The sequence below is a fragment of the Cynocephalus volans genome, chromosome 16, assembly GCF_027409185.1.
Source record: "Cynocephalus volans isolate mCynVol1 chromosome 16, mCynVol1.pri, whole genome shotgun sequence".
In the NCBI taxonomy this organism is placed as follows: Eukaryota; Metazoa; Chordata; class Mammalia; order Dermoptera; family Cynocephalidae; genus Cynocephalus; species Cynocephalus volans.
The window spans coordinates 41,400,336-41,424,570 of NC_084475.1; the positions used below are offsets into that span (position 1 = coordinate 41,400,336).

General features: G+C 38.5%; 1 protein-coding gene across 4 annotated transcripts in view; it reads right to left on the minus strand.

Annotated features, from left to right (window-relative positions):
- The window catches only part of CFAP95 (cilia and flagella associated protein 95), a 150,371-nt gene that overhangs the window by 39,145 nt on the left and 86,991 nt on the right, over nucleotides 1-24,235 (minus strand). For 2 of the 4 annotated variants that reach the window (XM_063081062.1, XM_063081061.1), the window contains exons 4-5: nucleotides 22,308-22,426; nucleotides 21,347-21,415 (exon numbers count right to left, since the gene is read on the minus strand). In XM_063081062.1, the coding sequence (XP_062937132.1) occupies nucleotides 21,347-21,415; nucleotides 22,308-22,426 (188 nt within the window). Of the gene's footprint in view, nucleotides 1-15,556; nucleotides 15,643-20,565; nucleotides 21,416-22,307; nucleotides 22,427-24,235 lie in introns of those variants that run through there. The other 2 variants (XM_063081063.1, XM_063081060.1) reach the window with 2 other exon arrangements.

Genomic DNA, 24,235 nt, shown 5'->3' on the forward strand with positions numbered 1-24,235 from the left:
CCCTTTCTTAATAGACACCAATGGGAAAGAGAGTCACTCTTCTGTGACAGGAACCTAGGGATGTAGCATTCCCCACAACACGGAAGAAGCTGGTTCTCAGAGGGAGCAAATGAAGCCAACAGGAAGAGAATCCTGGAGGTTTTTCCAGTCCTTATTCCAGTCAACTACGAAGCAAGGCTCTTCCATGGACTTTCCCATAGAGTACTCCAGTGCTCTTTTAATAAACTCCCCTTTTTGCCCAAGATAATGTTAATTGTGTTTCTGTCATTTACAACCAAAAGAGTCCTATTACAATCAGGCAATCCTAGTCTAAGGCCATTAATCATTGTAATCATAGAACCAACTCCCCTTGCTCCAAATCCAAGCACTGTACAACATTCTGATTACAGTTTGGCTTCCTATATCATTTTCTATGGAGAGAAAATGCTTTTATTAGCCTGACTTGACTGTCTGCTATGCTTGAAATTTTTATTTCTCATCATAAATTAATTAGTTAGAATTCTGGCTTTTCTTGTGAGTTTAATGAGCACAAGTCAAACTCCATGAGTCAATAAATCCCAAAGCACAGACAAAATGGTCATCCTGCAAATGTAAAACTGGAGACCAGACACTGCTAAAGTTTCCAGGATAATGCCACACTTTACAGTGGTTGGAGGTGGGAGACCTAACTTTGACCCTTCACAACCCACAATTTGCCTCGCATGCCCTGAAGACTTGTAGTCATAAGACACTTTGTAAGGTAGAGAACTACTAATGATGTTTTGTAGATGAACAAAAAAAGGAAGTCTGATATTGAAGTTATCATTAAAGCCATGATATTAGTTAAGGCATCTATATCCGCACTAACATCATTGGTAATGCGTGTGAATCGATGACAAGATGATGTGCCCAAACCCACAGAACCACAGTCTCTTACACTTGGAAGAAAGTTATAGGTCAACTGTTTCTTTTCTGTTTTGTTTGGAGGAGGGGAAGATATTTTCTCACCCAGCTTCCTAGCAGCCAGAACAAGGGCATGGGATATATATATATTCACCAAATCAGAGAGTCCCATCTTGGAGTCTGAATCTGAGTAAGAAACTCTAAGAGGCAGGGAATTAATTTGGAATTCATCTCATCTCTGGCCACAGCAGAAGTAGCATCCATTATCAAAGACAAATCTAGCCACAGATGGCCATCAATTCTCCCTGACCCTGTACTGTAGGAGGGGAGTTGGGGAGCTTATGACCACTCTGGGAAATTGTCTCATTCATTTCTCATTCTTTTTTTTTTTTTTTGGTGGCTGGCCAGTTGGCCAGTACGGGGATCTAAACCTGTGACCTTGGTGTTATAAGGCTGCACTCTAACCAACTGAGCTCACCAGCCAGTCTTGTCTCATTCTTAATAGAGCCATCATTTTTTGAAGAAAAAAAAAAAAAAAAATCTTATATTGAGCTGATACAGATATCCCTGCCATTTATTCCTACTTCTACCTACTGAATGAAGTCACACAGACAAAACCTGACGGTTCTTCCACAGCTGCCAAACACCAGGCCTATTTTTTAGAAATCGGCTTCTAAGAATCTAGTGGGTAAGAGGCTGAGAAGAAAGATGAAATGGAGGACAATTTGAACCTGCTTTTATTCCTGATCCAAGCCAAGCACTTGCTAAGATCCCTGGCAGCTTTGCAAGCAGTTCTCTCTTCCCTTCGAGAACACAAAGATTCTAGTTTCTGCTTTGCCACTAAGCAGTCATGGAGCCTCGAGAAGGTCACTTAAACACTCTGCATCTTAACTTTCCCCATTATTATCTGCCCCATAAATATATTTACAGAATAGACTGATGGATTAATTAATTAATGAGGAATCACATTCCTTTATTATAACGGTGCTTTAATTTCCTGCTCTGTGCATGAAAATATCCACCCAAATGACACTGTATGGTAGGTGAGGAAGAATGGAATACTGGATAATGCATGTGAAAGAGTTCTGAAGGAAGGATATGGAGCACTTTATACATTTAAGCACGGAAGACAATGCAATGTAGTGGTTAATGACAGAGGTTCTGCAGTGAGACAGACCAGACAGGAGTTTAAAACCCAACTCTGGCACTTGCTAGGTAAGGAAATTTTAGAAAGTTACTTTACCCCTCTGAGCCCTTTTTAATGTGGATAGTTGCTGTATCTATCTTTAAAAAATGAAAATTAAATGAAACAAAGCATGTAAAGCCCTTAGCAGTGCCAGATACATAGTAAGTGCTCATTAATGCTAGAAGAGAAAACAAAACTGTAATGATACTAATTAAACTGTGGAAGGGCATGGTTCTCTTTGCATTCTAAAGAAGTTATTCAAGCTGCAGGGTGAAAATGATTGAAAGGGACAAGACAGGAGGTCGAGAAACCAGTTAGAAAATCTGCATTAACAATTGGGACTGGATCAGTGATTTCTCTCATGCCCCAGTCCCAAATATCCACCAGCTATCTGACATTTGCTCTTCCTCCCACTTCACCACCTCAGTGAATGGCCCCCTCACCCTCCAGCTGCCTAAGCCAGAAGCCTATGAATCAACCTTAAGTTTTCTTTGCCCCCGTAAGGAATCAATTAAGTAAATGTCAATTCCTCTTTCTTAACATGTCTAAAATCTGTACCCTTCTCTCTTCCACACCACCGTCGCTTGAGGTCAGGACCTTAATATGTCTTGCCTTGTTAAATTCAAGAGTCTCCTGGCTGCGGTCTCAGTTGTCTACCAATCTGTTCTGTTTTCTAAACACAAATCTTACCATTCCTACCCCATGACTGAAAACCTTTACTGTCACCTACATGATACGAAGTCCAAACTCCTTAACGTGGCTTCCAGGCCTTGCTTGCTTGGCCCCAACATCTCTCTCCAACTTTGGCTGTCATCACTGCAAACTTGTCCCCTATGAACTAGGCATGCCCTCCATAGGTCCCAGTCCTCCCTGCCTTTGCACGTCCTATGTTCTCTACCAAGGGTGCCCTTCCTCCTGTTGATCTACCTCACTCCAACTCACATTTAATGATTCGGCTCAAGCGTCCCTTTTACCTGGAAGCTTTTCCTAACCTTCCAAATCAGAGTTCTGTGCTCCTCTTGCATTTTAGGTTCACGTCCAGCATGTTGTAGCATGTAGGTTGGCCCATTCAACACCTATTCCAACCTCCCTTCTTCCTTGTCTTTCTCTGCTTAGAAGCTGAAAACAGTCTTGTTGCCAAGGGTGGCCATGCCATAGTCTACACAATAGATGAAGGATGAAGATCTTGGGGAGGGTTTCCCTTTACCTCTTTACTTTCTCTCTTCCTTTCTGGAATAGATTGGTGTTTGCAGGCATAGCAACCATCTCAAAACTATAAAGGTGAAAGATATACAATAAGACTTGTACAGAAGAAACAAAAAGACCCTACATCCTTCATGACAGTGTTTAGGTGCCATCCCAGTCTTGGATGCCCTATCCTTATATTTCACACCAAGTTACCAAATAAATCCCTTAACTATTCAAGCTGCTGTTAGGTTTCCTATTTCAGCCAAGCATATTCCTTACTGATACATGAGTATTGATTGGCTATTCTTCTGTCTCACATATTAGACAAATGAGCTGGCATCTTTTGTCTTTATATTCCTAGTGCCTAACTTTTCCTAGTACATAGTAGGTACTCATTAAATGGTTATGTTAATTTATTTAGATATGTGTTAATTAATTTAGATATGTGGGACAAATGTAATTTCCTCATTATTCCTTATTATTATATTTTCCTTATTATTCCTAATAATTTTTGGAAGTCATTTGAAAGAACAATATAAAGCTTATATGTTAGGGTAATAATTTAACTATTATGTGCCCCAAACAGATAAGATTAAAAATACCACCTCTGTGACTCAAAGATGCCTAGTATAGTCTATCCACTGAGACCAGCTGTAGTAGATGGAATTATGTCCCCCCAGAACTCATTGGAGCTTGAACCGTGTTCCCCCAGTTTTATGTAGAAACTTAGCCCCCACTGTGACTGTTAAGAGGGTGGGAAATCCTATTCTGGTAATTGAAAGGTGAAGCCTTAAAGAGGTGATTGGATTGTAGGACTGTGCAATAGCAAATTGATTAAAAACAGTGGACAGGGTGTGGTTCTGAGGGCTTTAAAAGAAGAGGAGAGTCTGTCTTTCCTTCTCTCTGCTCTCTCTGCTTCCACCACCTTGCAATGTGAGACCCCTGGGTCACTGTTGCCACCATCAGATGGACTTTGGACTTCCTAGCCTCAGAAAGTGTAAGCAATAGATTTCATTTTCCTTATAAATTATCCAGTTCCAAGCATTTTGTTATAAGCAACACAAATGGACTAATACACTAGCTGAAGACTTTATTTGAAGTAATGATAAATAATATTTTTATGACAACTCCATAAACTTTCAGTATTACGAAGAGTAATACCAGTAATACTGGTTCATCATTAATGTACATTGGATAAAAGTAAATGTCAGGTTTAAATATAAATTCCACAATCATGACATTTTGAAAATTTTTACCAGTCAGTTTTTGCTGTTGTTTTAAATAAAAATTTTGTATTTTAATGACATGATGTTTTGATATACATATGCATAGTAAACTGATTACTACAGTCAAACTAATTAACATATCTATCTCCTTACATAGTTACCTTTTTGAGTATGTGTGGTGAGAGCACTTAAGATCTACTCTGTCAGCAAATTTCAAATATACAATACAGTATTATTAACTAAAGTCCCCATGCTGTGCATCAGATCTCTAGAACTTATTTATCCTGCATGACTGATATTCTGTATCCTTTGACGAACATCACCCATGTCTACCACCACCCAGCCCTTGGCAACCACCACTTTACTCTCTGCTTCTATGAATTCGACTTTTTAGATTCCACATATAAATGAGACCATGCAGTATTTTTCTTTCTGTGTCTGTGTATCACTTAGTATAATGTCCTCTAGGTTCATTGATATTATTAAAAATGGCAGGATTTCCTTTTTTTCCCCCAAGTTGTAATAAAATTTTTATTTTAATTTTTCCTTAGCCTGCATGCATTTTGATTTTTAAACAATGTTCTGACTGTCATCACATCAGCCAGGTTGAAAATTGAGCTGCATCAATAAAGCCAGTTGGTCTTTTTTAATCTTTAATTTTTAAATTTATTTTTATTGTGGTAAAACACATATAACATAAGGATTGCCATTTTAAGCATTTTTAAACAATGGCATGGGATTAATTACATTCACAATGCTGTGCGACCACTACCCCTATTTCCAAAACTTTTTCTTCATCATAAACTCTGTACCCATCAAGCAATCACTGCTCATTATTCGCATTATTTCTGGTAACGCCTAATCTACTTCTGTCTCTAAAATCATTTTTCTTTTTAATTTAGTTTTTCTTAATTGACCCATAATAATTGTATATATTTATGGAGTACAATGTGATATTTGGGTACATTTATGTAGTGTGCAGCAATCATGTCAGGGTATTAAGCACATCTATTACCTTAAACATTTGTCACCTCTTTGTGTGGGGAACATTAAAAATCCTCTAAATTAGCTACCTGAAGTTATACAGTAATTTGTCGTTGGTTGTAATCTCCCTATATTGCTATAGAACACTACATCCTGTTCTTCCTATCTCTCTAAAATTTTTTATCCTTTGATCACACTTTCCCCATCCCCCATCGCCTCCTCTTACCAGTTTCTAGTAACTACCATTCTACTCTCTACTTTTGTGAGATCAAATTTTAGCTTCCATATGTAAGTGAGAACATGCAGAATTTCTCTTTCTGTGCTTGGCTTATTTCACTTAACATGATTTTCTCCAAGCTCATCCATGCTACTGCTAATGGCAGAATTTCACTCTTGTTTACGGCTGAGTAGTATTCCATTGTGTATATATACCATGTTTTCTTTATCCATTCATCCATTGATGGACATTTAGGTTGGTTCCAAATCTCAGCTATTGTGAATAGAGCTGCAATAAACATGGGGGTGCAGGTATCCCTTCCACATGTTGATTTCCTTTGCTTTGTATTTATACCCAGAATAGTAGTGGGATTGCTGTATCGTATGGTAGTTCTATCTGTAGTTGTTTGAGAAACCTCCATACTGTTTTCTATAATGCCTGTACTAATTTATATTCCCACCAGCAATGTATAAGAGTTTCCCTTTCTCCACATCCTTGCCAGCATTTGTTATTTTCTCTTTTTTCATATAGCCATTCTAATTGCGGTGAGATGATAGCTCATTGCAGTTCTGATTTGCATTTCTCTGATGCTTAGTAATGTTGACCATTTTTTCATATACCTTTTGGCCATTTGTAAGTCTTCTTTTGAGAAATGTTTATCCAGCTCCTTTGCCCAATTTTTAATCTGATTATTTGGGTTTTTTACTATTGAGTTGTTTGAGTTCCTTGTATATTCTGGATATGAATCCATTCTTTGATGCATAGTTTGCAAATATTTTCTTCCAAGCAAATATTTTCTCCCATTCTGCAGGTTGTTTCTTCATTCTGTTGGTTCTTTCCTTTCTGTGCAGCAGATTTTTAGTTTGATATAATCTCATTTGTCTATTTTTGCTTTTGTTGCCTGTGCTTTTGAGGTCTTATTCATAAAATCTTTGCTCTGTTCTATCCTGAAGCATTTCTCTGGTGCTGAAGAAATTCTAGAAGTTTTATCATTTCAGGTCTTACATTTAAGTGTTTAATCCATTTTGAGTTGATTTTTGTATATGGTGGGAGATAGGGGTCTGATTTTATTCTTCTGCATATGGATCTCCAATTTTCCCAGCACCAGTATTGAAGAGACTGTCCTTTCCCCACTGTATATTCTTGGCTCCTTTGTTGAAAATCAGTTGGTTGTGGATTTATTTCTGGATCTCTATTCTGTTCCATTGATCTATGTGTCTGTTTTGTGCCATGCTGTTTTGACTGCTATAGTTTTGTAGTATAATTTGAAATCAGGGATTTTGATGCCTCCCACTCTGTTCTTTTTGCTCAGGATTGCTTTGGCTATTCAAGGTCTTCTGTGGTTCCATATACATTTTTGGATTGTTTTTTCTATTTCTGTGAGTGTGTCATTGGTAGTTTGATGGGCATTGCATAGAATCTGTAAATTGTTTTAGGAAGTATGGTCATTTTGACAATATTAATTCTCCCAATCTGTGAACATAGGATGTCTTTCCATTTTCCATTTAAAAAAAAAAATTCTTTAATAAGTGTTTTATAGTTTTCATTGTAAGGATCTTTCACTTCCTTGGTTAGATTTATTCCTAGGTATTTTAATTTTTTTGTTGTTGTTGTATTGTAAATGGCAATGCTCTTTGATTTCACTTTCTACTAGTTTGCCGTTGGTGTATAGAAATGCTACTGATTTTTGTATGTTGATTTTGTATCCTGCCACTTTACCGAATTTGTTTATCAGGTCTAGAAGATGTTTGGTAGAGTCTTTAGTATATAAAGTCATGTCATCTGCAAACACGGACAATTTGACTTCTTCCTTTTCAATTTGGGTGCCTTTTATTGCTTTCTCTTGCCTAATTGCTCTGGCTAGGACTTACAGTACTATGCTGAATAAAAGTAGTGAAAGTGAGCATCCTTGCCTTGTCCTAGTTCTTAGGGGAAAGTTTTCAGCTTTGCCCCATTTGTTATGATGTAAGCTATGTGCTTGTCATAGATAGGCATTATTGTATTAAGGTATTGCCTTCTACACCTAATTAGTTGAGAATTTTTCATGAAAAGATGTTAAATTTTACTGAATGCTTTTTTTGCATCTATCAAGATAATCATATGGTTTTCTTTCATTCTCTAGATGCGATGTATTATATTTATTGATTTGCATATGTTAAATCATTTTGCACCCCTTAGATAAATCCCACTTGGTTGTGGTGTATAATCTTTTTGATATGCTGTTGGATTCTGTTCCCTAGTATTTTGTTGAGGATTTTTGCATTTACTTTCATCAGGGATATTGGTCTGTAGTTTTCTTTTTTTAATTGTGCCTTTGCCTGGTTTTGATGTCAGGGTAATGCTGGCCTCATAGTATGAGTTTGGAAGTATTCTATCCACTTAAATTTTTTGAAGTAGTTTAAGAAGTATTGTTATTAGTTATTCTTTAAGTGTTTGATAGAATTCAGCAGTAAAGTCATCTGGTCCTGGGTTCTTCTTTGTTGGGAGACTTTTTTTTTTTTTTTTTTTTTGTCTTTTTGTGACCGGTAAGGGGATCGCAACCCTTGGTGTGGTGTCGCCCACACCGCACTCAGCCAGTGAGCGCATCGGCCATTCCTATATAGGATCCAAACCTATGGCGGGAGCGCTGCGCTCCCTAGCGCTGCACTCTCCCGAGTGCGCCACGGGGCCGGCCCTGTTGGGAGACTTTTTGTTACTGATTCAATCTTGAAACTTGTTATCGGTCTGCTCAGGTTTTCTATTTCTTCTTTGTTCAGTCTTAGCAGGTCATATGTGTCCAGAAATTTATCCATTTCAAATTTTCAAATTTATCAGCATATAGCTATTCATAGTACTCTCTAATGATCCTTTGTATTTCAGTGGTATGAGTTGTAATGTCTCCTTTTACATTTCTGATTTTGTTTATTTGGGTCTTCTCTCTCTTTTTTTTATTTTTCTTGGTTGTCTATCTAATACCTTGTCAATTTTGTTCATCTTTTCAAAAACCAACTTTTCACTTGATTGATCTTTTTTGTTGTATTTTTAATCTCAATTATATTTATTTCTGCTCTGATTTTTATTATTTATTTTCTTCTACTGGGTTTGGTTTGTTCTTGTCTTTCTAGTTACTTGAGATGCACTGTTAGGTTGTTTATTTGAAATCTTTCTCTTTTTTTTTTTTGATGTTTGTTACTACTATAAAATTTCATTTAAATAATGTCTTGGCTGTACCCCATAGGTTTTGGTATGTTGTGTTTCTGACTTCATTTGCTTCAAGAAATGTTTTGGTTTCCTTATTAATCTCTTCTTTGACCCACTGGTCATTCAGAAGCATGTTACTTAGTTTCCATGTACTCGTATAGTTCCTTAAGTTCCTCCTGTTATTGATTTCAAGTTTTATTCCATTACAGTCAGAAAAATGCTTGATATGATTTCAATTTTTTTTAACTTGTTGACACTTGTTTTGGGCCTAATATATGATCAGTCCTGGAAAATGTTCCACGTGTTGATGAAAAGAAAGTGTATTCTGCTGCTGTTGGATGAAATGTTCTGCAAATGTCTGTTAGGTCCATCTGATCCATGGTGCCATTTAAATACAGTGTTTCTCTTCTGATATCAGTCAATGTTGATTGTCTGTCCAATGCTGAGAATGGAGTGTTAAAGTCCCTAACTATTATTATGTTGGCATCTATCTCTCCCTTTAGATATGATATTTGCTTTGTGCATTAGGGTGCCCCAGTGCTGGGTGCATATTATTTATAACTGTTAAATTCTCTTGCTGTATTGATCCCTTTAGCATTATATAATGCCCTTCCTCATTTCATAGCACAGATTTTGATTTAAAGTCTGCTTCATCTGATATAAGTATACATACTTCTGCTCACTTTTGTTTTCAATTTGAATGGAATATCTTTTTCCATTCTTTCACTTTTAGTCTATGTGTATCTTTATAGGTAAGGTGTGTTTCTTGTAGGCAGCATATGGATAGGTTTTGTTTTTTAATCCATTTAGCCAGTATATGTATTTTAATTGAGGCATTTAATCCATTTGCATTCAAGGTTATTATTGATATGTGAGGTCTTACTCCTCTCATTTTGTTGGTTGTTTTCTGATTGCTTTGTGCATCCTTTGTTCCTTTCTTTTTGTTTATCCTTGCAGTTTGGTGTTGTTCTGTATTCATAAGTTTGATTCCTTTCTCTTTCTAATTTGCATATCTACTTTACCAGTAAGTTTTATATTTTGGGGCATTTTCATAATGGTTGTTATCATTCTTTCTCTTCTAGATGGAGGACTCCCCTATGCATTTCTTGTAAGGCAGGTCTGATGGTGATGGATTCTCTTAATATTTGCTTGTCTGAGAAAGACTTTTTCTCCTTCAATTCTGAAGGATAGCTTTGCTGGGTATAATATTCCCGGCTGGTAATTTTTTACTTTTGTTATTTTCAATATATTCTCTCTCCTGGTTTGTAGGATTTCTGCTGAGAAGTCTGATAGTTTAACAGGGATTCCTTTACAAGTAACCTGATGCTTTTCTCTTGCTGTTTTTATAATTCTCTTTTTGTCTTTACCTTTTGAAAGTTTGACTATAATGTGTTTTTGAGAGAGCCTTTCTGAATCTATCTGGGGACCTTTGAGTTTCCTGGATTTGGAAGTTCCTAACTTTCACAAGACTAGGGAAGTTTTCAGCTATTAGTTTATTAGATAGGTTTTCAATATCTTTTTTGTTTTCTTCTCCTCTAGAATGCCCATAATTTGAATATTTATTCACTTAACAGTATCCCATAAATATTGTAGGCTTTGTTCATTCTTTTTTTTGTCTTCCTGTGTTATTTCAAAACTGCTATCTTCATGATCAGAAATTATTTATTCTGACTGATCTAATCTGTTGCTGAGACTCTCAGATGTTTTTTGTTTTTATTTCATTCAATGAATTCTTCAATTCTAAGATTTCTGTTTGATTTTTGTAATGGTATCTATCATTTTGCTAAATTTCCCATTCAGATCATGAATAGTTTTTCTTATTTCATTGAATCATTTGTCTGTATTCTCTTATATCTCAGTGAGTTTCCCTAAGATTATTAATTTGAATTACTTTTCAAGCAAGTCAGCAATTTCCAATTCTTTGGGATCAGTTATGGGAGCATTATTATGTTTCTTTGATGGTGTCACATTACCTTATTTTTTCACGTTTCTTGTTTCCCTGTGTTGATATTTGTGCATCAGGTGGAACAGCCACATCTTTGAGTTTTGTAGGGTGGCTTGTATGGGAAAGGACTTTCACCTAGAAATACATTTTAGTATGTTGATTGGGTAAGGCACAGTGGCTTTGTTCTGGGTGAGTGCAGTAGTGTAGACCCTGGGCAGTTTATACAGCTATAATCCACTTTCTCTATGTCTGCAAGTGACTCAGCAGCCTATGCTTGGGAGCTTTGCTACAGAGGGCTCACTGGGTTGGTTCTCAGTCCAGGGTATGCACGTGCACACTGTGGGTCAGTCATCTCAGGAGCTGGCTCAGTGGGGATGAGGTCGCTGGAATGATTCTCAGGCTGAGGGTACAGGCATGTGGCATGGCTGGTTCTCTGAGACTGGTTTGTTGGTGGCAGGGTCCCTGTGTTGATTTTCTGACTTGGGGTGGATCTGAGAGGCTGTTTCTCACCCAGATGCATGTGCATGTGGTAGCAGAAAGACTCAAGGGTGGATTTGCCAGGGCTATGACAGCTAGGTTGTTTCTCTGAATCAGGAACATAGGCAAACTTTGGCTCATGTAGATGGGTGTGAGTGTGCCAGTGGCCCATCCCCTGCACCACTTCTTGCTCTGCCAAGGGTGGGATTGCTAAGCTGCTTCCTGGGTGGTCAGTGAGGCCACTAGATGGGCCTGCCAAGAGAGGACTGGCTAGCCCCTTCTTGGTTGGTAGGTGAGATTGCTAGGCAGGTCTGTTGAGGGCACAAATGTGCTTCATTTCTGCTGGCCCAAGGACATATTTGTTAGGTTAGGCATTGTGAGCTGTTTCTCTGGGTTGGGGGCTCAGGAGCACACTACTCAGCCAACTGGCAGGGTATAGGAAGGAAGTGGAGAGTGCTGAAGGGGACCAGTCTGCCAGAGGCAGACTGATCCCATGTCCCCAGCCAGAGATCAGAGATCAGAGTGAAACAGTTCAGCAGGCCTGGGGTTGGCTTCCCAAACATGGAGGACTAGAGCCACAGCTGCTCCTGGGGCCAGGCTTTAAGCCACTGGGATCAGGGCATTGTATCCTCTTGTATGAGTGCATTGGATGATGGCAAAGCCTTAAGGTTGGGGAAGTGCAGTGGTTACTGGCCCCCAGGGCAGGGCATGCTCCCACAGTAGCCCTGGTTTCAAGACTGTGCCATACTGCATCAGCTTAAGTCACAAAGGTGGGGGGTGGGGAGTGCACAGTATGTGCTCCTGTACTGGAGCAATGCAGTGCATGTCTTGTAGGCAGCTCCTTACACTTGGTTTGAGGCTTGCAAGGGCTGTGGAATCCTACTGAAAAAGGAACTGCAGGCCTCTGTAGTGGACATGGGGTTTGGTTTCCCTGCAAGGGAAAATCCCTGCTGCACCAATCCCTGTGGTGGAGTCTTGGCAGCTGAGGCCATTCACCTCTCCTCTCTATGATGCCATCCTGGGCTTTCGTGCTCTAGAGGGATCTTGCCAGTCTTCTGTTGCACTTCTGCACTCTCCCAGAGTGCACCAATGGTTAGGTGTCTGTTAGTTGTTCTCATCCTTTCTTGTGGGAGGAATGCACTCCGGGCACTTCTAGTTAGCCATCTTGCCGCACCTCCTCTTTTGAGACCAGAATTTCCTTTTTTTAAGGCTGAATAATATTCTACTGTATATGTACATCACAATTTCTTTACACATTCATCTGTCAATGGACACTTTGGTTTATTACACATCTTGGCTATTAAGAATAATGCTACAATGAAGAAGATGGGAGTACAGACATCTCTACAAGATAGTCATTTCATTACCTTTGGATATATACTCATTAGTGGGATTGTTGGATCATATGATAGTTCTATTTTTAACTTTTTGAGGAACTTCCATAATGTTTTCCATAGTGGCTGCATCATTTTACATACCCACCACAAACAATGTACAAGGATTACAATTTCTCTACATCTTTGCCAACACTTGTCATATTTTGTCTTTTTGATAACAGTCACTCTAACAGGTATGAAATTATATCTCATTGTGGTTTTAATTTGTACTATCCTGATCATTAGTAATGTTGAGCACCTCTTCATATACCTATTGGTTGTTTGTATGTCTTCCTTGAGAAAATGTCACATTGTTTCCCATTTTTTAATCAAGTTTTTTTTGCTATTGAGTTTTATCAGTTTCTTATATATTTTGGATATTAACCCCTTATTAGAGTTTTGGCTTGCAAATGTTTTCTCCCAATTCATAGTTTGCCTTTTCCTTGGGTTGACTGTTTCCTTTACTGTGCAGAAGCTTTTTGATTTGATGTTATCCTACTTGTTTATTTTTGCTTTTGTTACCTGTGCTTTTTGTGTCCTATCCAAAAAATCATTGTCAAGACTAGTGAAGTCCCTATGTTTTCTTCTAGGAAAACATAATTTCTGGTCTTACATTTAAGTCTTTAATCCATTTTGAGTTGATAATTGTGTCACATTGTTTTATTAGCTTGTCAGGATTAGCAAAGGCAAAAACTATGCCTATAGGCCTAGTATTGGAAGAAGTAACAACATAAACATGGTATTTAGAGATAGGAAGGTTGTTTCAATTACCTATGCTGTGGCTTAAAATTTAGTAGCTTAAAAAAACAACCATTTTATTTTCTCTGATTATTCTGTGGGATGATTGGGCTCAGCTGGATGGTTTTCTGTATTATGGGAGGTCAGTTAAAGCTACAGTTATCCAGTGGCTTGACTGGATAACTTTAAGATAGCTCACTCACGTGGCTGGCAGTTTGTTTTGTCTATTGTCTAAGAACTCAGCTGGAGCTGTCAAACACAGTTCCTTTGTTCTTCTCCATGTGGTCTCTACATGTGTTTTGGGTTTCTCATGGTATATCAGCTGGGGTCCAAGAATCAGAAAGAAGCAAGTGCCAGTTCGTTTAAGGTATATACTCAGGAGTTCCAGAATATCACTTCTGCCAAATACTATTGATCAAAGCCAGTCACCAGACCAGCCCAGGTTCAGAGAGCAAGCAAATAACCTCTGCCCCTTGATGGGAGCAGCAGCATGCATGTACAGAGAGGGAAGGGATTGTTGGGGGCACCTTTGGAGACTAGCAACCACAATATGTAAATCACACAAGCCTATCTTCATAATTTTATCTTGAGAGCCTCACCAAGCACACCTGAAAGCACAAAGAAACTTGACTTTGAGCTTGGTAGATGTAACTTGAATGGTGACTCTAATGAAGTTAGATCCAACAGACTTACAGGGAACCAGGATGGTCTGCATGAGCCATCAGTCCACTGTGATGCCAAAACTTTGGATTTAACAGACACTATACCATGTGCTTTCACATAAATTTTCTTATCAAATTATTTAAACTATCATGCAAGGATAGGAATAGAGCAGGTTATTACTTCCTGCCATTAAAACAGTCATATGCTGAGGCACACAACTTAAATTACAAACCAAACTCAGGCAGGACCTGACTCTTACTGAGCTGGGACATCCATTCTTTCTTGCTCTCGGATATCAGAACTCCTAGTTCTCAGGCCTTTGGACTCTGGGACTTACACCAGTGCCCTCATAACCCCACTCCACCAAGTTCTCAGGCCTTCAGAGTTGTATTGGGAGTTACACCATCAGCTCCCCTGGTTCTCAGGTCTTCAGACTAAAACTGAGTTAGCACCACTGGCATTCCTGGTTCTAAAGTTTGTAGACAGCAGATGGTAGGGCTTGTTAGCCTCCGTAATTGCATGAGCCAATTCCCACAATAAATCTCCTCATATATATCCTATTGGTTTTGTTTTTCTGGAGATCCCTGACTAATACAGTGCTCAAGGCCTAGCTTGCCTAAATGTAGCAATTAGTATCTCCATGTTTACAGAGGAAAGTGATGTTCAGAGAACTTAAGTACATATCAGAGTTCTGCTCGTTGGCCAATCATTCAGAGGCAGCATGGAAGAGTGGCTAAGAGCATGAGCTTTGGCATTAGACTGACTCAGTTCAAATCCTTGCTCATTATCATTTGCCAGCTGTGAGAGCCTGGACATGTTACTCGACTTCTCTGTGCCTGTTTTTCTGCATTATCTGAACACAGATAATGACAGAACCAACTCACAGAGTTTTTGTAGGGAGTAATGAGTTAGCATATGTAAAACACGTAGAGTCGTTCCTGGCACATAATAAGCACCATGTAAGTATTTGCTTTTATTGCTCTTACAGTTATTAGTTATAGAAACTCAACTCAACCGCGATTAAAAAAAAAGAAAAAGAAAAATATCAGCTCACGTAGAAAGAATGCCATCAGAACTGTATTTTTCCACATCTCTGCTTAACCTCACTTACAGATCGATGCGCGCTCAGAAGCAAGATGTCCTAATTTGCAACCTGGAGCAGAAGAAGGACACCTTCCCCAAAACTCCATCCGAAAGTGTTCTCTGATCGGCCTGGTCAGAAGCATGTGCTCAACACCTGGGCTTGTGGGAGGTGGGAACGGGCAACAGAATCAGCTCGTCCATCATGTGGTCTAGTCAACTGACACACAGTGGGGGAGGGGATGTTGTTCAAAAGAAGAAAGCTGGATACGCAAAAACAAAAGGTCCTACAACAAACAAGATGGCGTATCAGAAACTGAATGCGGGCCTGTTTCACTCCCAGTCCACAGTCTTTTCACCACACCACTCTCCTCTTCATATTTTCTTTGTTGTTCTCCTCCTCATCATCATAGAACAACTTCCTAAACTTCATTTTCTTCTGGAAAAATGCTCAAAAACTGGATGCTGTATCACCAAGAGACAAGCCACCACACAAGTGCCTAAGTAGAAACGAAAGTAAAAGTCTTGCACTATACTTTGCAAAAGGGAAAGAAAAGAAAAAAACCTTCTTACTGCACATATGCAGTCCCTTTTCTCTGAAGAGTGCCAAAGGTTTTACAGATGCTAAATGCCCCAGTGAGAGGAATAAGTTGAAAGAATTTAAACTGTGGCCTAAGCTTGCTACTGCTACTCTGATGTGACCATTCTGCACACATAAGGATAAGTGCTCTATGCCAGCAATGGAAAGTTAACTACCTGAACTACTCCTTGGCCTCATTTAACTTGATCATTTACTCAACTGTATATGGCCTTCTCCTTAGAGCCATAAAATTTTAGAGCAGGAAAAGACTTCACAGATCATTTGGTTCAACCGCTTCATTTTCCAGATGGAAACAACCAGAGTCCAGAGAGCCAGCACAAGGTCACATAGCAGGTTTACTACAGGCCCAGAAGAGGAACCCAGGTTTCCTAATTTCCATACCACTTTCTGAAAAACCACACAAGGTCCAAAAAGCTACCCAGTGATCCAAAACACTATTAATTTCTTTCTTCTCACCATGTGGCTCACATCAGTGTTTGAAAGAATTCTGGAAACAAGACACATTTATCATAAAATTTCAACAATATGCAATTGTCACTACCACTAGGAGGCAATGAAACTTGGTAAAAATGACAGGATGCAGTCGTTAGTGCTGACTTTGTGTCTACCTGGGGTACTTCTCCATCCTCCAGCAGGTGTTCGGTGCTCCTGGGCTGCCCTCCAACTGACCAAGACTCCCACAGACCTGCTTCTCACACAGCAAATACTCTGTGCCAGAACTGGTTTTTCCTATCAAAAAAACTGACTTCTATGGAGCACTGTCCCAGGACCACAAATTATTGTGTGTATGTAAAGGGCTTCTGAGAAATAAGACATTAACAAAAAGTCATATTTATTCCTACATTTCCCTTTCAAATTTGGATCTGCTAGATACAGTTTTTGTTGTTTGATTTGTTGATTTGGTTTCTGGTTGTTTGTTTAATGGTCACAGAAACAGTCCAGATATTCTTACATGGAAAACCTTACTTCTTAGAATGAATTAGCTACAGTCGTCTGGTTCTATGGACAAATCATAAAATAATTTGGTATTAGATATCAGATACACAGGGGCCATCTGATAATTAGTAAGTTAGTTTTCCATGCCTCATAAAGAGGACTTCCAAATTAAGTGGAAGTTACTTAAGGATGCTTGAGAATCAGGTAGAAAGGCAAACAGGGACACTTAAAATAACTTACTAACTACATTAGTGTTCCCATACACTTTTCTTACTGCCTTTAAGGAAATATGCCTTTCATTACTATTCTGTGCCTTAACTGTCTCTCTCCATGCAATAAAAGTAATGTATGTTAGAGATTCCCTACACATGCAACTGTGTCATTGTGGGACCAAAAGAGCACTGTTGATGTCTAACAGATCTTTCAGACTCCTTGACTCTTACCCCTGTCATCATTGGCAAATGTCAATTCCCTGGAATCTCATTCATAGGAATGAATTTCATAGGAATGCAACCAACTCTCCTCAAGGGAAACAATAGCTCTCGTTATAGATGAGCTCAATCTAGCCACAAAGTCTCTAAATCTCATTTTTAAAGTTTAAGTCTTTGATATCACTTTTAGTCTCAACCCAACAGCTCCCTGTATTACAATTGTCTTCATTTATCTCAATCTGTGACATATGTGAAAGGAATTATTCACACAACCCTTTTCTCTAGTTAAAATCAGGAGTGATAAATCCAGAAACGTAAAACATTCTACTTGTTCTGATTTTCAAAATGTGTCACTGAGATGTTTGCTACCAATTTGTGGAGGAAATGTGTTGTGTCTTCTTCACATTTGTTCAGAATATGGTAGATGGGCCGTAGGTTGAGTTATGAGAAAAAGCCAAATGCCATCACAACATAACGTATGTTATCTAAAAATTAAGATAACTGCATTGGACTAATGTCTCTTAAATAACAAAGGTGTACCTTTATTCTGATTTTTTTTCCATAAGAGGTAACCTGAAGTTTAAATTTACATTATGATTACAGCCTTTTTTTTTTTTATGAGTTAAAGCACATTATTTTGGTCCATTGAACAAACTCATTCTTATTCATTGCCTTTTAAAGTTGACATTTAACTTCCACAGCTGTACAGTTGGCAAGTAGCAAAAGAAATTTTAATATTCGGGAGAGCAGATTCTAAAACACCACAGCATTCTATTGTATAAAACATCCTATAATTAGTGTACACTAAAAGAAAAATATGTACATTGAAAGAAAATTACCTGTGAAATTAGCAGAGAATGGTTGAAAGTGCTCATGTATTTATTTCCTTGCTATTACTCATAAATCAAATAAAACAAACAAGCAATTCTAGCAATTCAAACTAATAAGGGCTGATTTTCTAAAAGACCATGTCTCCTGATGTATTTACTGAAATAGAATTGAGAACAACTTTTGTTTTTACAGGCCTTGAATCCCTAAATCAAATAAAATAGAAATTAGCTATACCCCCTTCCATTATAATTTGAGTTTGACATCAGAAATAATCTATTCATTCAGGATATAACCATGGTGCATCTGCTGTAGGTCAGCCTCTCTGTTGGGCCCTGGGGACAAAGCTGTGACAGTCTCACCTTTCAAAGCACTGAATTTAGCAATAAAGACAAGAATGCAAGTAATTACAACAAAGATGAATAGGATAAAAGAAGTACACAGTGCTATGGACACCCACAAGGAGAGACCCAACCAAGCCATGGTGAGTGGGGGCAGCAGTAGCCTGGGAATGTCCTCTGGAGGAAGTGGCATATCAGATGAAACTTGATGACTTCATGAGACAGTAGGTGCTCGATCCCCCTTGGATCAGGTTTCAGGCCACTCTCCTGGGTCTCAAACTACTCCCCTAGGACTCAAGCCTGTAGCACCTATTTTTGGCACCAGCACATGGAGATCGAGACCATAGAGAGCAGACTTAGGTAATCTCAGTGGCTGAGCATGCTCAGTAAAAAGGAGTTTATCCCTTAGATGACCTAACACTGGATATGATAGAGATCACCCAGAATATATTTGAATATATTTGGTGCAAGTGATTGATCTGACCAATGAGCATGCTCCAAAGAGACCAACTGAGCATGTACAAGACTAGGTTACACAACTTGAAACCACCCACTTAGCTGAATATTCATTAGATATCATGAATATGTATAGATAGCCAAAACTATAAAAGTTGAATCCAAGAAGAAGGCAGGGCTGTTGCTCACTCTCCTGGAGCCAGCCCATACTTCACTTTTGAGGTGCATATGTCTTACTTTTTGTATCAAACTTGCCTTTAGAGCTTCTGGTCAAGATGGCAGAATAGACAGTCCCAGTGTCACTCTCTCCCACAAATCAACCAATTTACAACTATTAAAAAGACAGTCAAGCTGGGGCTGCTAGAGCTCAGTGGAAGAGAAGGAGAGACCTACAGAGTTCATGAAGGCAGGAGAAGCCACGGTGAGAGAAAGAAAGCATTGCTCCCACCATTTCGAATCCCAGCCACTTCAGGGATGGAGCTGGTGAGTGCACAGAGCAAGAGCTGGCAAAAACACAGATGTGCCCTTCCTATGAAGTTCTTGGAGGCAGCAGGGGAGAAGAGGACCTTGGTGGTCCTCAGACCAGCAAGACAACTAACAGGGTTCCTATGGATCCACATAGGGGTGAGGAGCCACAACAACTGAAAAAAGGAGCGACTCAGAGGCCAGTGAGTCATTGCAAGGGACTGGCACATGGCCCATCCCATGGGAAGTGTTTGGAGTATGGGCAGTGGGGGAGATGGGCATGCCAGAGGAACACTGGGGCACAGCGTGGACAGCTGATTTGTCCTCCAAACAGTGCAGGCCCAATTGCCCTGTTCACTCCAAGAACACAGGCACCAGCCCTTCATCCTTCAAATGGGATACTGGGGACCCTCGCATGGGAATCTGACCAGCCCAAGAGGAAAAACTAAAACACTGACACTTGGGCTTCGTTGAAAAAACGACCCACCTAGATTCCTCCAATGCAGCTCTAAGTCAACAAGCCTCGCTCATAGGCTCAGAGCTCATCTCTTAATCATGAGGAGAAAACCAAGTACTGATTATCAGACATCTGAGGAAAATGCCTGCAGCATGGAAGATGGATACCATACAAACAAATAAACAGAAACAAAAACATCTTGGAATAAATAAAAGGTATGCATGGGGAAGAATAATTTTAAAAAACAAACTATCACTAACATCCCCAGAGAGATAAGAGAAGGTGTTGCAGTCATGAAATCAAAAAAAGTCCTATAAAAACAGAAGAATTCAGAAAACAAAAAGAGAATTCAAGAGTAGGGCTGAAGAAACAGGGGAAAGTAGATAATAAAGACAAAAAGAAAATAGGAGAGAAAAGACCAAAAAAATTAGAGGACCAGGCCAAGCAACCCAATAACCAAATAAAGGATTTACAAAACAGAGAACAGAGAAAATGCAATAAATTAAGAATGAGATAAATGAAATAAATCAAGAAAATTCCCTTTAACTCATATGAGTTTATAGACTGAAAGGGTTCACCAAATGTCCAGCAGAGCATTTACTATGTATGCATCATGGTTCTAATTGTTTTACATATATTAATTTCCTTAATTTTCACAAAAACCCCTTAGTGCACAATCCAATACTTAGAATTTTGTCATGCTTGTAAGTATATTTCCACATCACTTATCAATACATTGTGAATGTTTGTCTCTAGAAAAATGAGTAGATAAAGAAATTTCTTTTTTGTAGTAACAATTCATGTTGCCACCAAAATAAATTTATTTATTTTATCAGTAAAATAGTAGTCTCTTGCTGTACAGTCAATTCTCATTGTGCACAGTAATGCACTATAAAGTTGCTGTGAACACTGAATTAGCAAATATTGAACCATCACTCTTGGGGGAAATACAGGGCTAGGTTTCTGCAAGCCTGTGATCACAACATTCTCCCCAATCAATCAATATATAACCTTGTTTTATGTGTGTTTCTGTTTAAAGACACCTTGTTTAATGTGTATTTTTGTTTTACATATATTTTCAACTCATGTCTAAATGAAGCTTATCTAACACAATGTCTTTTCTCTGAAAGGCACATCACAGCCTTCTTGCACTTAGGAACATGACATCACTTCAGAACTATGCTTGGTGGACATTTTACATAGTGAGATCACCAACAAGATGCATAAACGTTTGAAAAACATGGCACTAGGTAACTGTGAAAAGGACACTTCATAGTGTGAAAGCTGAAACAAGAAGGCAGAACATCAACTTGTTTGACCTCAGCTGAGAGTGTGCAGGTCAGATGACTCAAATTCTTTGCTGTTCTGTGCATGTCCACTAATGACCACAACAGCATTGCGAGTATTGACTTGGGGTTACAAATAAATATTAGCAACTAGGAGAATTTGCCAGTATGTACTCTACATATAATGAGGATCAACTGCTTTATTATTGTTATTATTATTATTATTATTACTACTATGCATATTGATGGAAAAAAAGTCTTTTGTTAAAGGAAAGTCTTAAAACGCCACTTCAAGGGCATTTCATTGACCTCAGCACACCTCTCAACACCTTCAGCCCTGCAAACAAACCTCCTGAATCTAGAAACATTTTGTACAATCTGCAGCAGTTTGGGGACTACTAACATTTTGCTCAGATCTGGTGGATGTCTGGTAAAGAGAGCTCCAAAGCCTGTGGCAGGCAATCCAGTGTCCCTGGAAACAAGACAACAATTTTTAGAAAATACGTCAGACTGCCATGTATATACACTTTCAAAGCAACACAAAACTAATTTGGGGCTGAATTTTTATGATGATTATTTTAAAAAGAGTTTTATGTTTGCAACTTTTACGCACTTTGCAAAATAAAACGTCACAAGTAAATGGAAATTTTAGCATATTGTCATTACTTTAACTGCATTTTTCAATAATTACAATATAAGACAAAGTCTATGTCATGAACTTTCATAGAGAAGCACTGTGCCATGTTGCAAGACTACAAATATGGCTAGGAAACTATTCCTACCCTCAAGGAACTTCCTATGTCTAGGAAACACATACATATAAATAACTAGGATGTAAGTCCAACCATTATGTAGAACATAAAATACTCAGAGGGCAACGATACAAGAGCAATTAATTCTAATTAGTGACAGCTTACCTAATTCTTACTGCATGTGAGGAAATATTTCTATGCACATTTCAGTTTATTTCACCTAAACTTCAGAACAACCCTATGAAGTGAATACTTTTATAATTCCTATTTTACAGGCAAACAAACTGAAGATTAGACACGAAATAACTTTCATAATTAAATTGTGGAGCTGGGGTTCAAATTCAGGTAGTCAGAACCCTAGGCCAGAAAAAAAGTCTAAAGAAGAAACGACATTTTAGCCCGACTCAGAATAGACTGTTGATTAGAAAACAATTAAAGGAAAGGAAACTCCAAACAAAGGGAACAGCATGAGCAGAAAGTATAGAAGCTTGAGAGAAAGGGCCTGATGTGTTCCTATAATGTGTAGTTGGGACCACTTTACCTCTTTGCTACTTACACAAATCCTTTCCTCCATGTGCATGTTCTGTAAGCAAAGGAAAGTATTAAGAATACCTTTCAATAATCCCACAGCACATTGTTTCCTCATTTAATAAGGCCTTGCTCTTTACTGTAGCCAATTCTGTGTTTAAACAAACTTGTGACATCTGTTCATGTGTTTCTGATATCCAAATCTGGGAAGATAGAAGCCACATATAAGAAAAATAAATTAATCACCAAACATAGTTACTAAAATATATTTCTACTGAAGTACATTCTGACTTTAATCATTAACGCTAGTTGACGTTAAAAAAATAAATATCTCCCAGCCGTCAACTATTTTATGGTAAATATGAAAAAATGGCAATTCCTTACCGCACATTGTTGAAGAATAAAAATGAAATTGGTCGTTTCTATGAAATGGAAAGTGCTGCATTCAACTAAACACTAACTACACCTACTTTCTATTTTCTTCTTTATCCTTCTCGGGGTTGGTATATTTTAACTTCCCTAAGTAAGAAAATGTTTGTAGCAATCACTTTGTAAATCACAAAGGACTTCAGATATCATTATTGTTGTCACTGCCCTCATCATTATTATTATCCATTCTCTGTCACAGAGGATAATTCAGTGAATTATCAAGCAATTATTACTGTGGGGGACAAACTGAATTATAAGATGCACTCAAACAAGTTGCAGAAGCATCATGGGTAGCATCTATGGGATTTTATGAACAAAATAGATGCAAAGGATTAAATATTTTCTACATACAAAACTCTAGAAGATCCTGAATCTGGAGCTTCAGAGCAGAGAACCAGAACTCACCACCAAGCGATCCGGTTACTTTCCCTGAACCTGACGACTAGGTTCCCCAGGTCTTCCAGTGAAGCCCCAGAACATGTTAATCCCATTAAATTTCCTGTTTAGAAAAGCCAGACCACTCTTCAGAAGCCTGTAAACTTCAACTGAAAGAGGGTCACAGCTATAGTCAAACACCTTCAGTCCACTTTGGGTGAGTACCAAGGCGCTGCTATAACTAGGAATCTACCCTACTTAAAACGATTTTAACCACAGTTTCTGGTCCTGGTTCCCTGGTCTACTCTATGGCTCTTTAAAATGCTTGGCCTCTCTGACCACTGCTCTCTAAGACCTCAGTCTCCTGAATCACTAGCCTCCCAGCCCAATTTCCCTGCCCTGGCCCATATACCCTTAGCACAGCTAGTCTTCCTCTTTGATTTCCAGGTTCACAAGTCAGTGGTAGGGGACCCTGTATTACACCTCATATTATATATTCTAACAACAAAAAAAGAAAAAATATCTTTGGGGAAAAAATTAGCTGCCACCATTTTGTTTGAAGGTTGATAAAAATTAGGTATGTGCTTATTATTTTCAACAGTAAAAAAAATTATTTTTTAAAATTTTATTTTATTTTGTCAATATACAATGTGGTTGATTATCGTGGCCCATTACTGAAACCTTCGCCCTCCTCCCGCTCCCGGCTCCCTCCAAACAACCTCATATCTGTTCGCTTGTCATATCAGCTTCAAGGAATTGTAATTGTTGTGTCTTCTTCCCTCCCCCCTAGTTTATTTGTGGATTTATTTATTTATTTTTAGCTCCCACAAATAAGTGAGAACATGTGATATTTCTCTTACTGTGCCTGACTCATTTCACTTAATATAATTCTCTCTAGGTCCATCCATGTTGCTGCAAATGGCAGTATTTCATTCTTTTTTATAGCAGAGTAGTATTCCATTGTGTAGATATACCACATTTTCCATATCCACTCATCTGATGATGGACATTTGGGTTGGTTCCAACTCTTAGCTATTGTAAATAGTGCTGTGATGAACATTGGAGAACAAGTATACCTTCAACTTGATGATTTCCATTCCTCTGGGTATATTCCCAGCAGTGGGATAGCTGGGTCATATGGTAGATCTACCTGCAATTCTTTGAGGAACCTCCATACCATTTTCCATAGAGGTTGCACCATTTTGCAA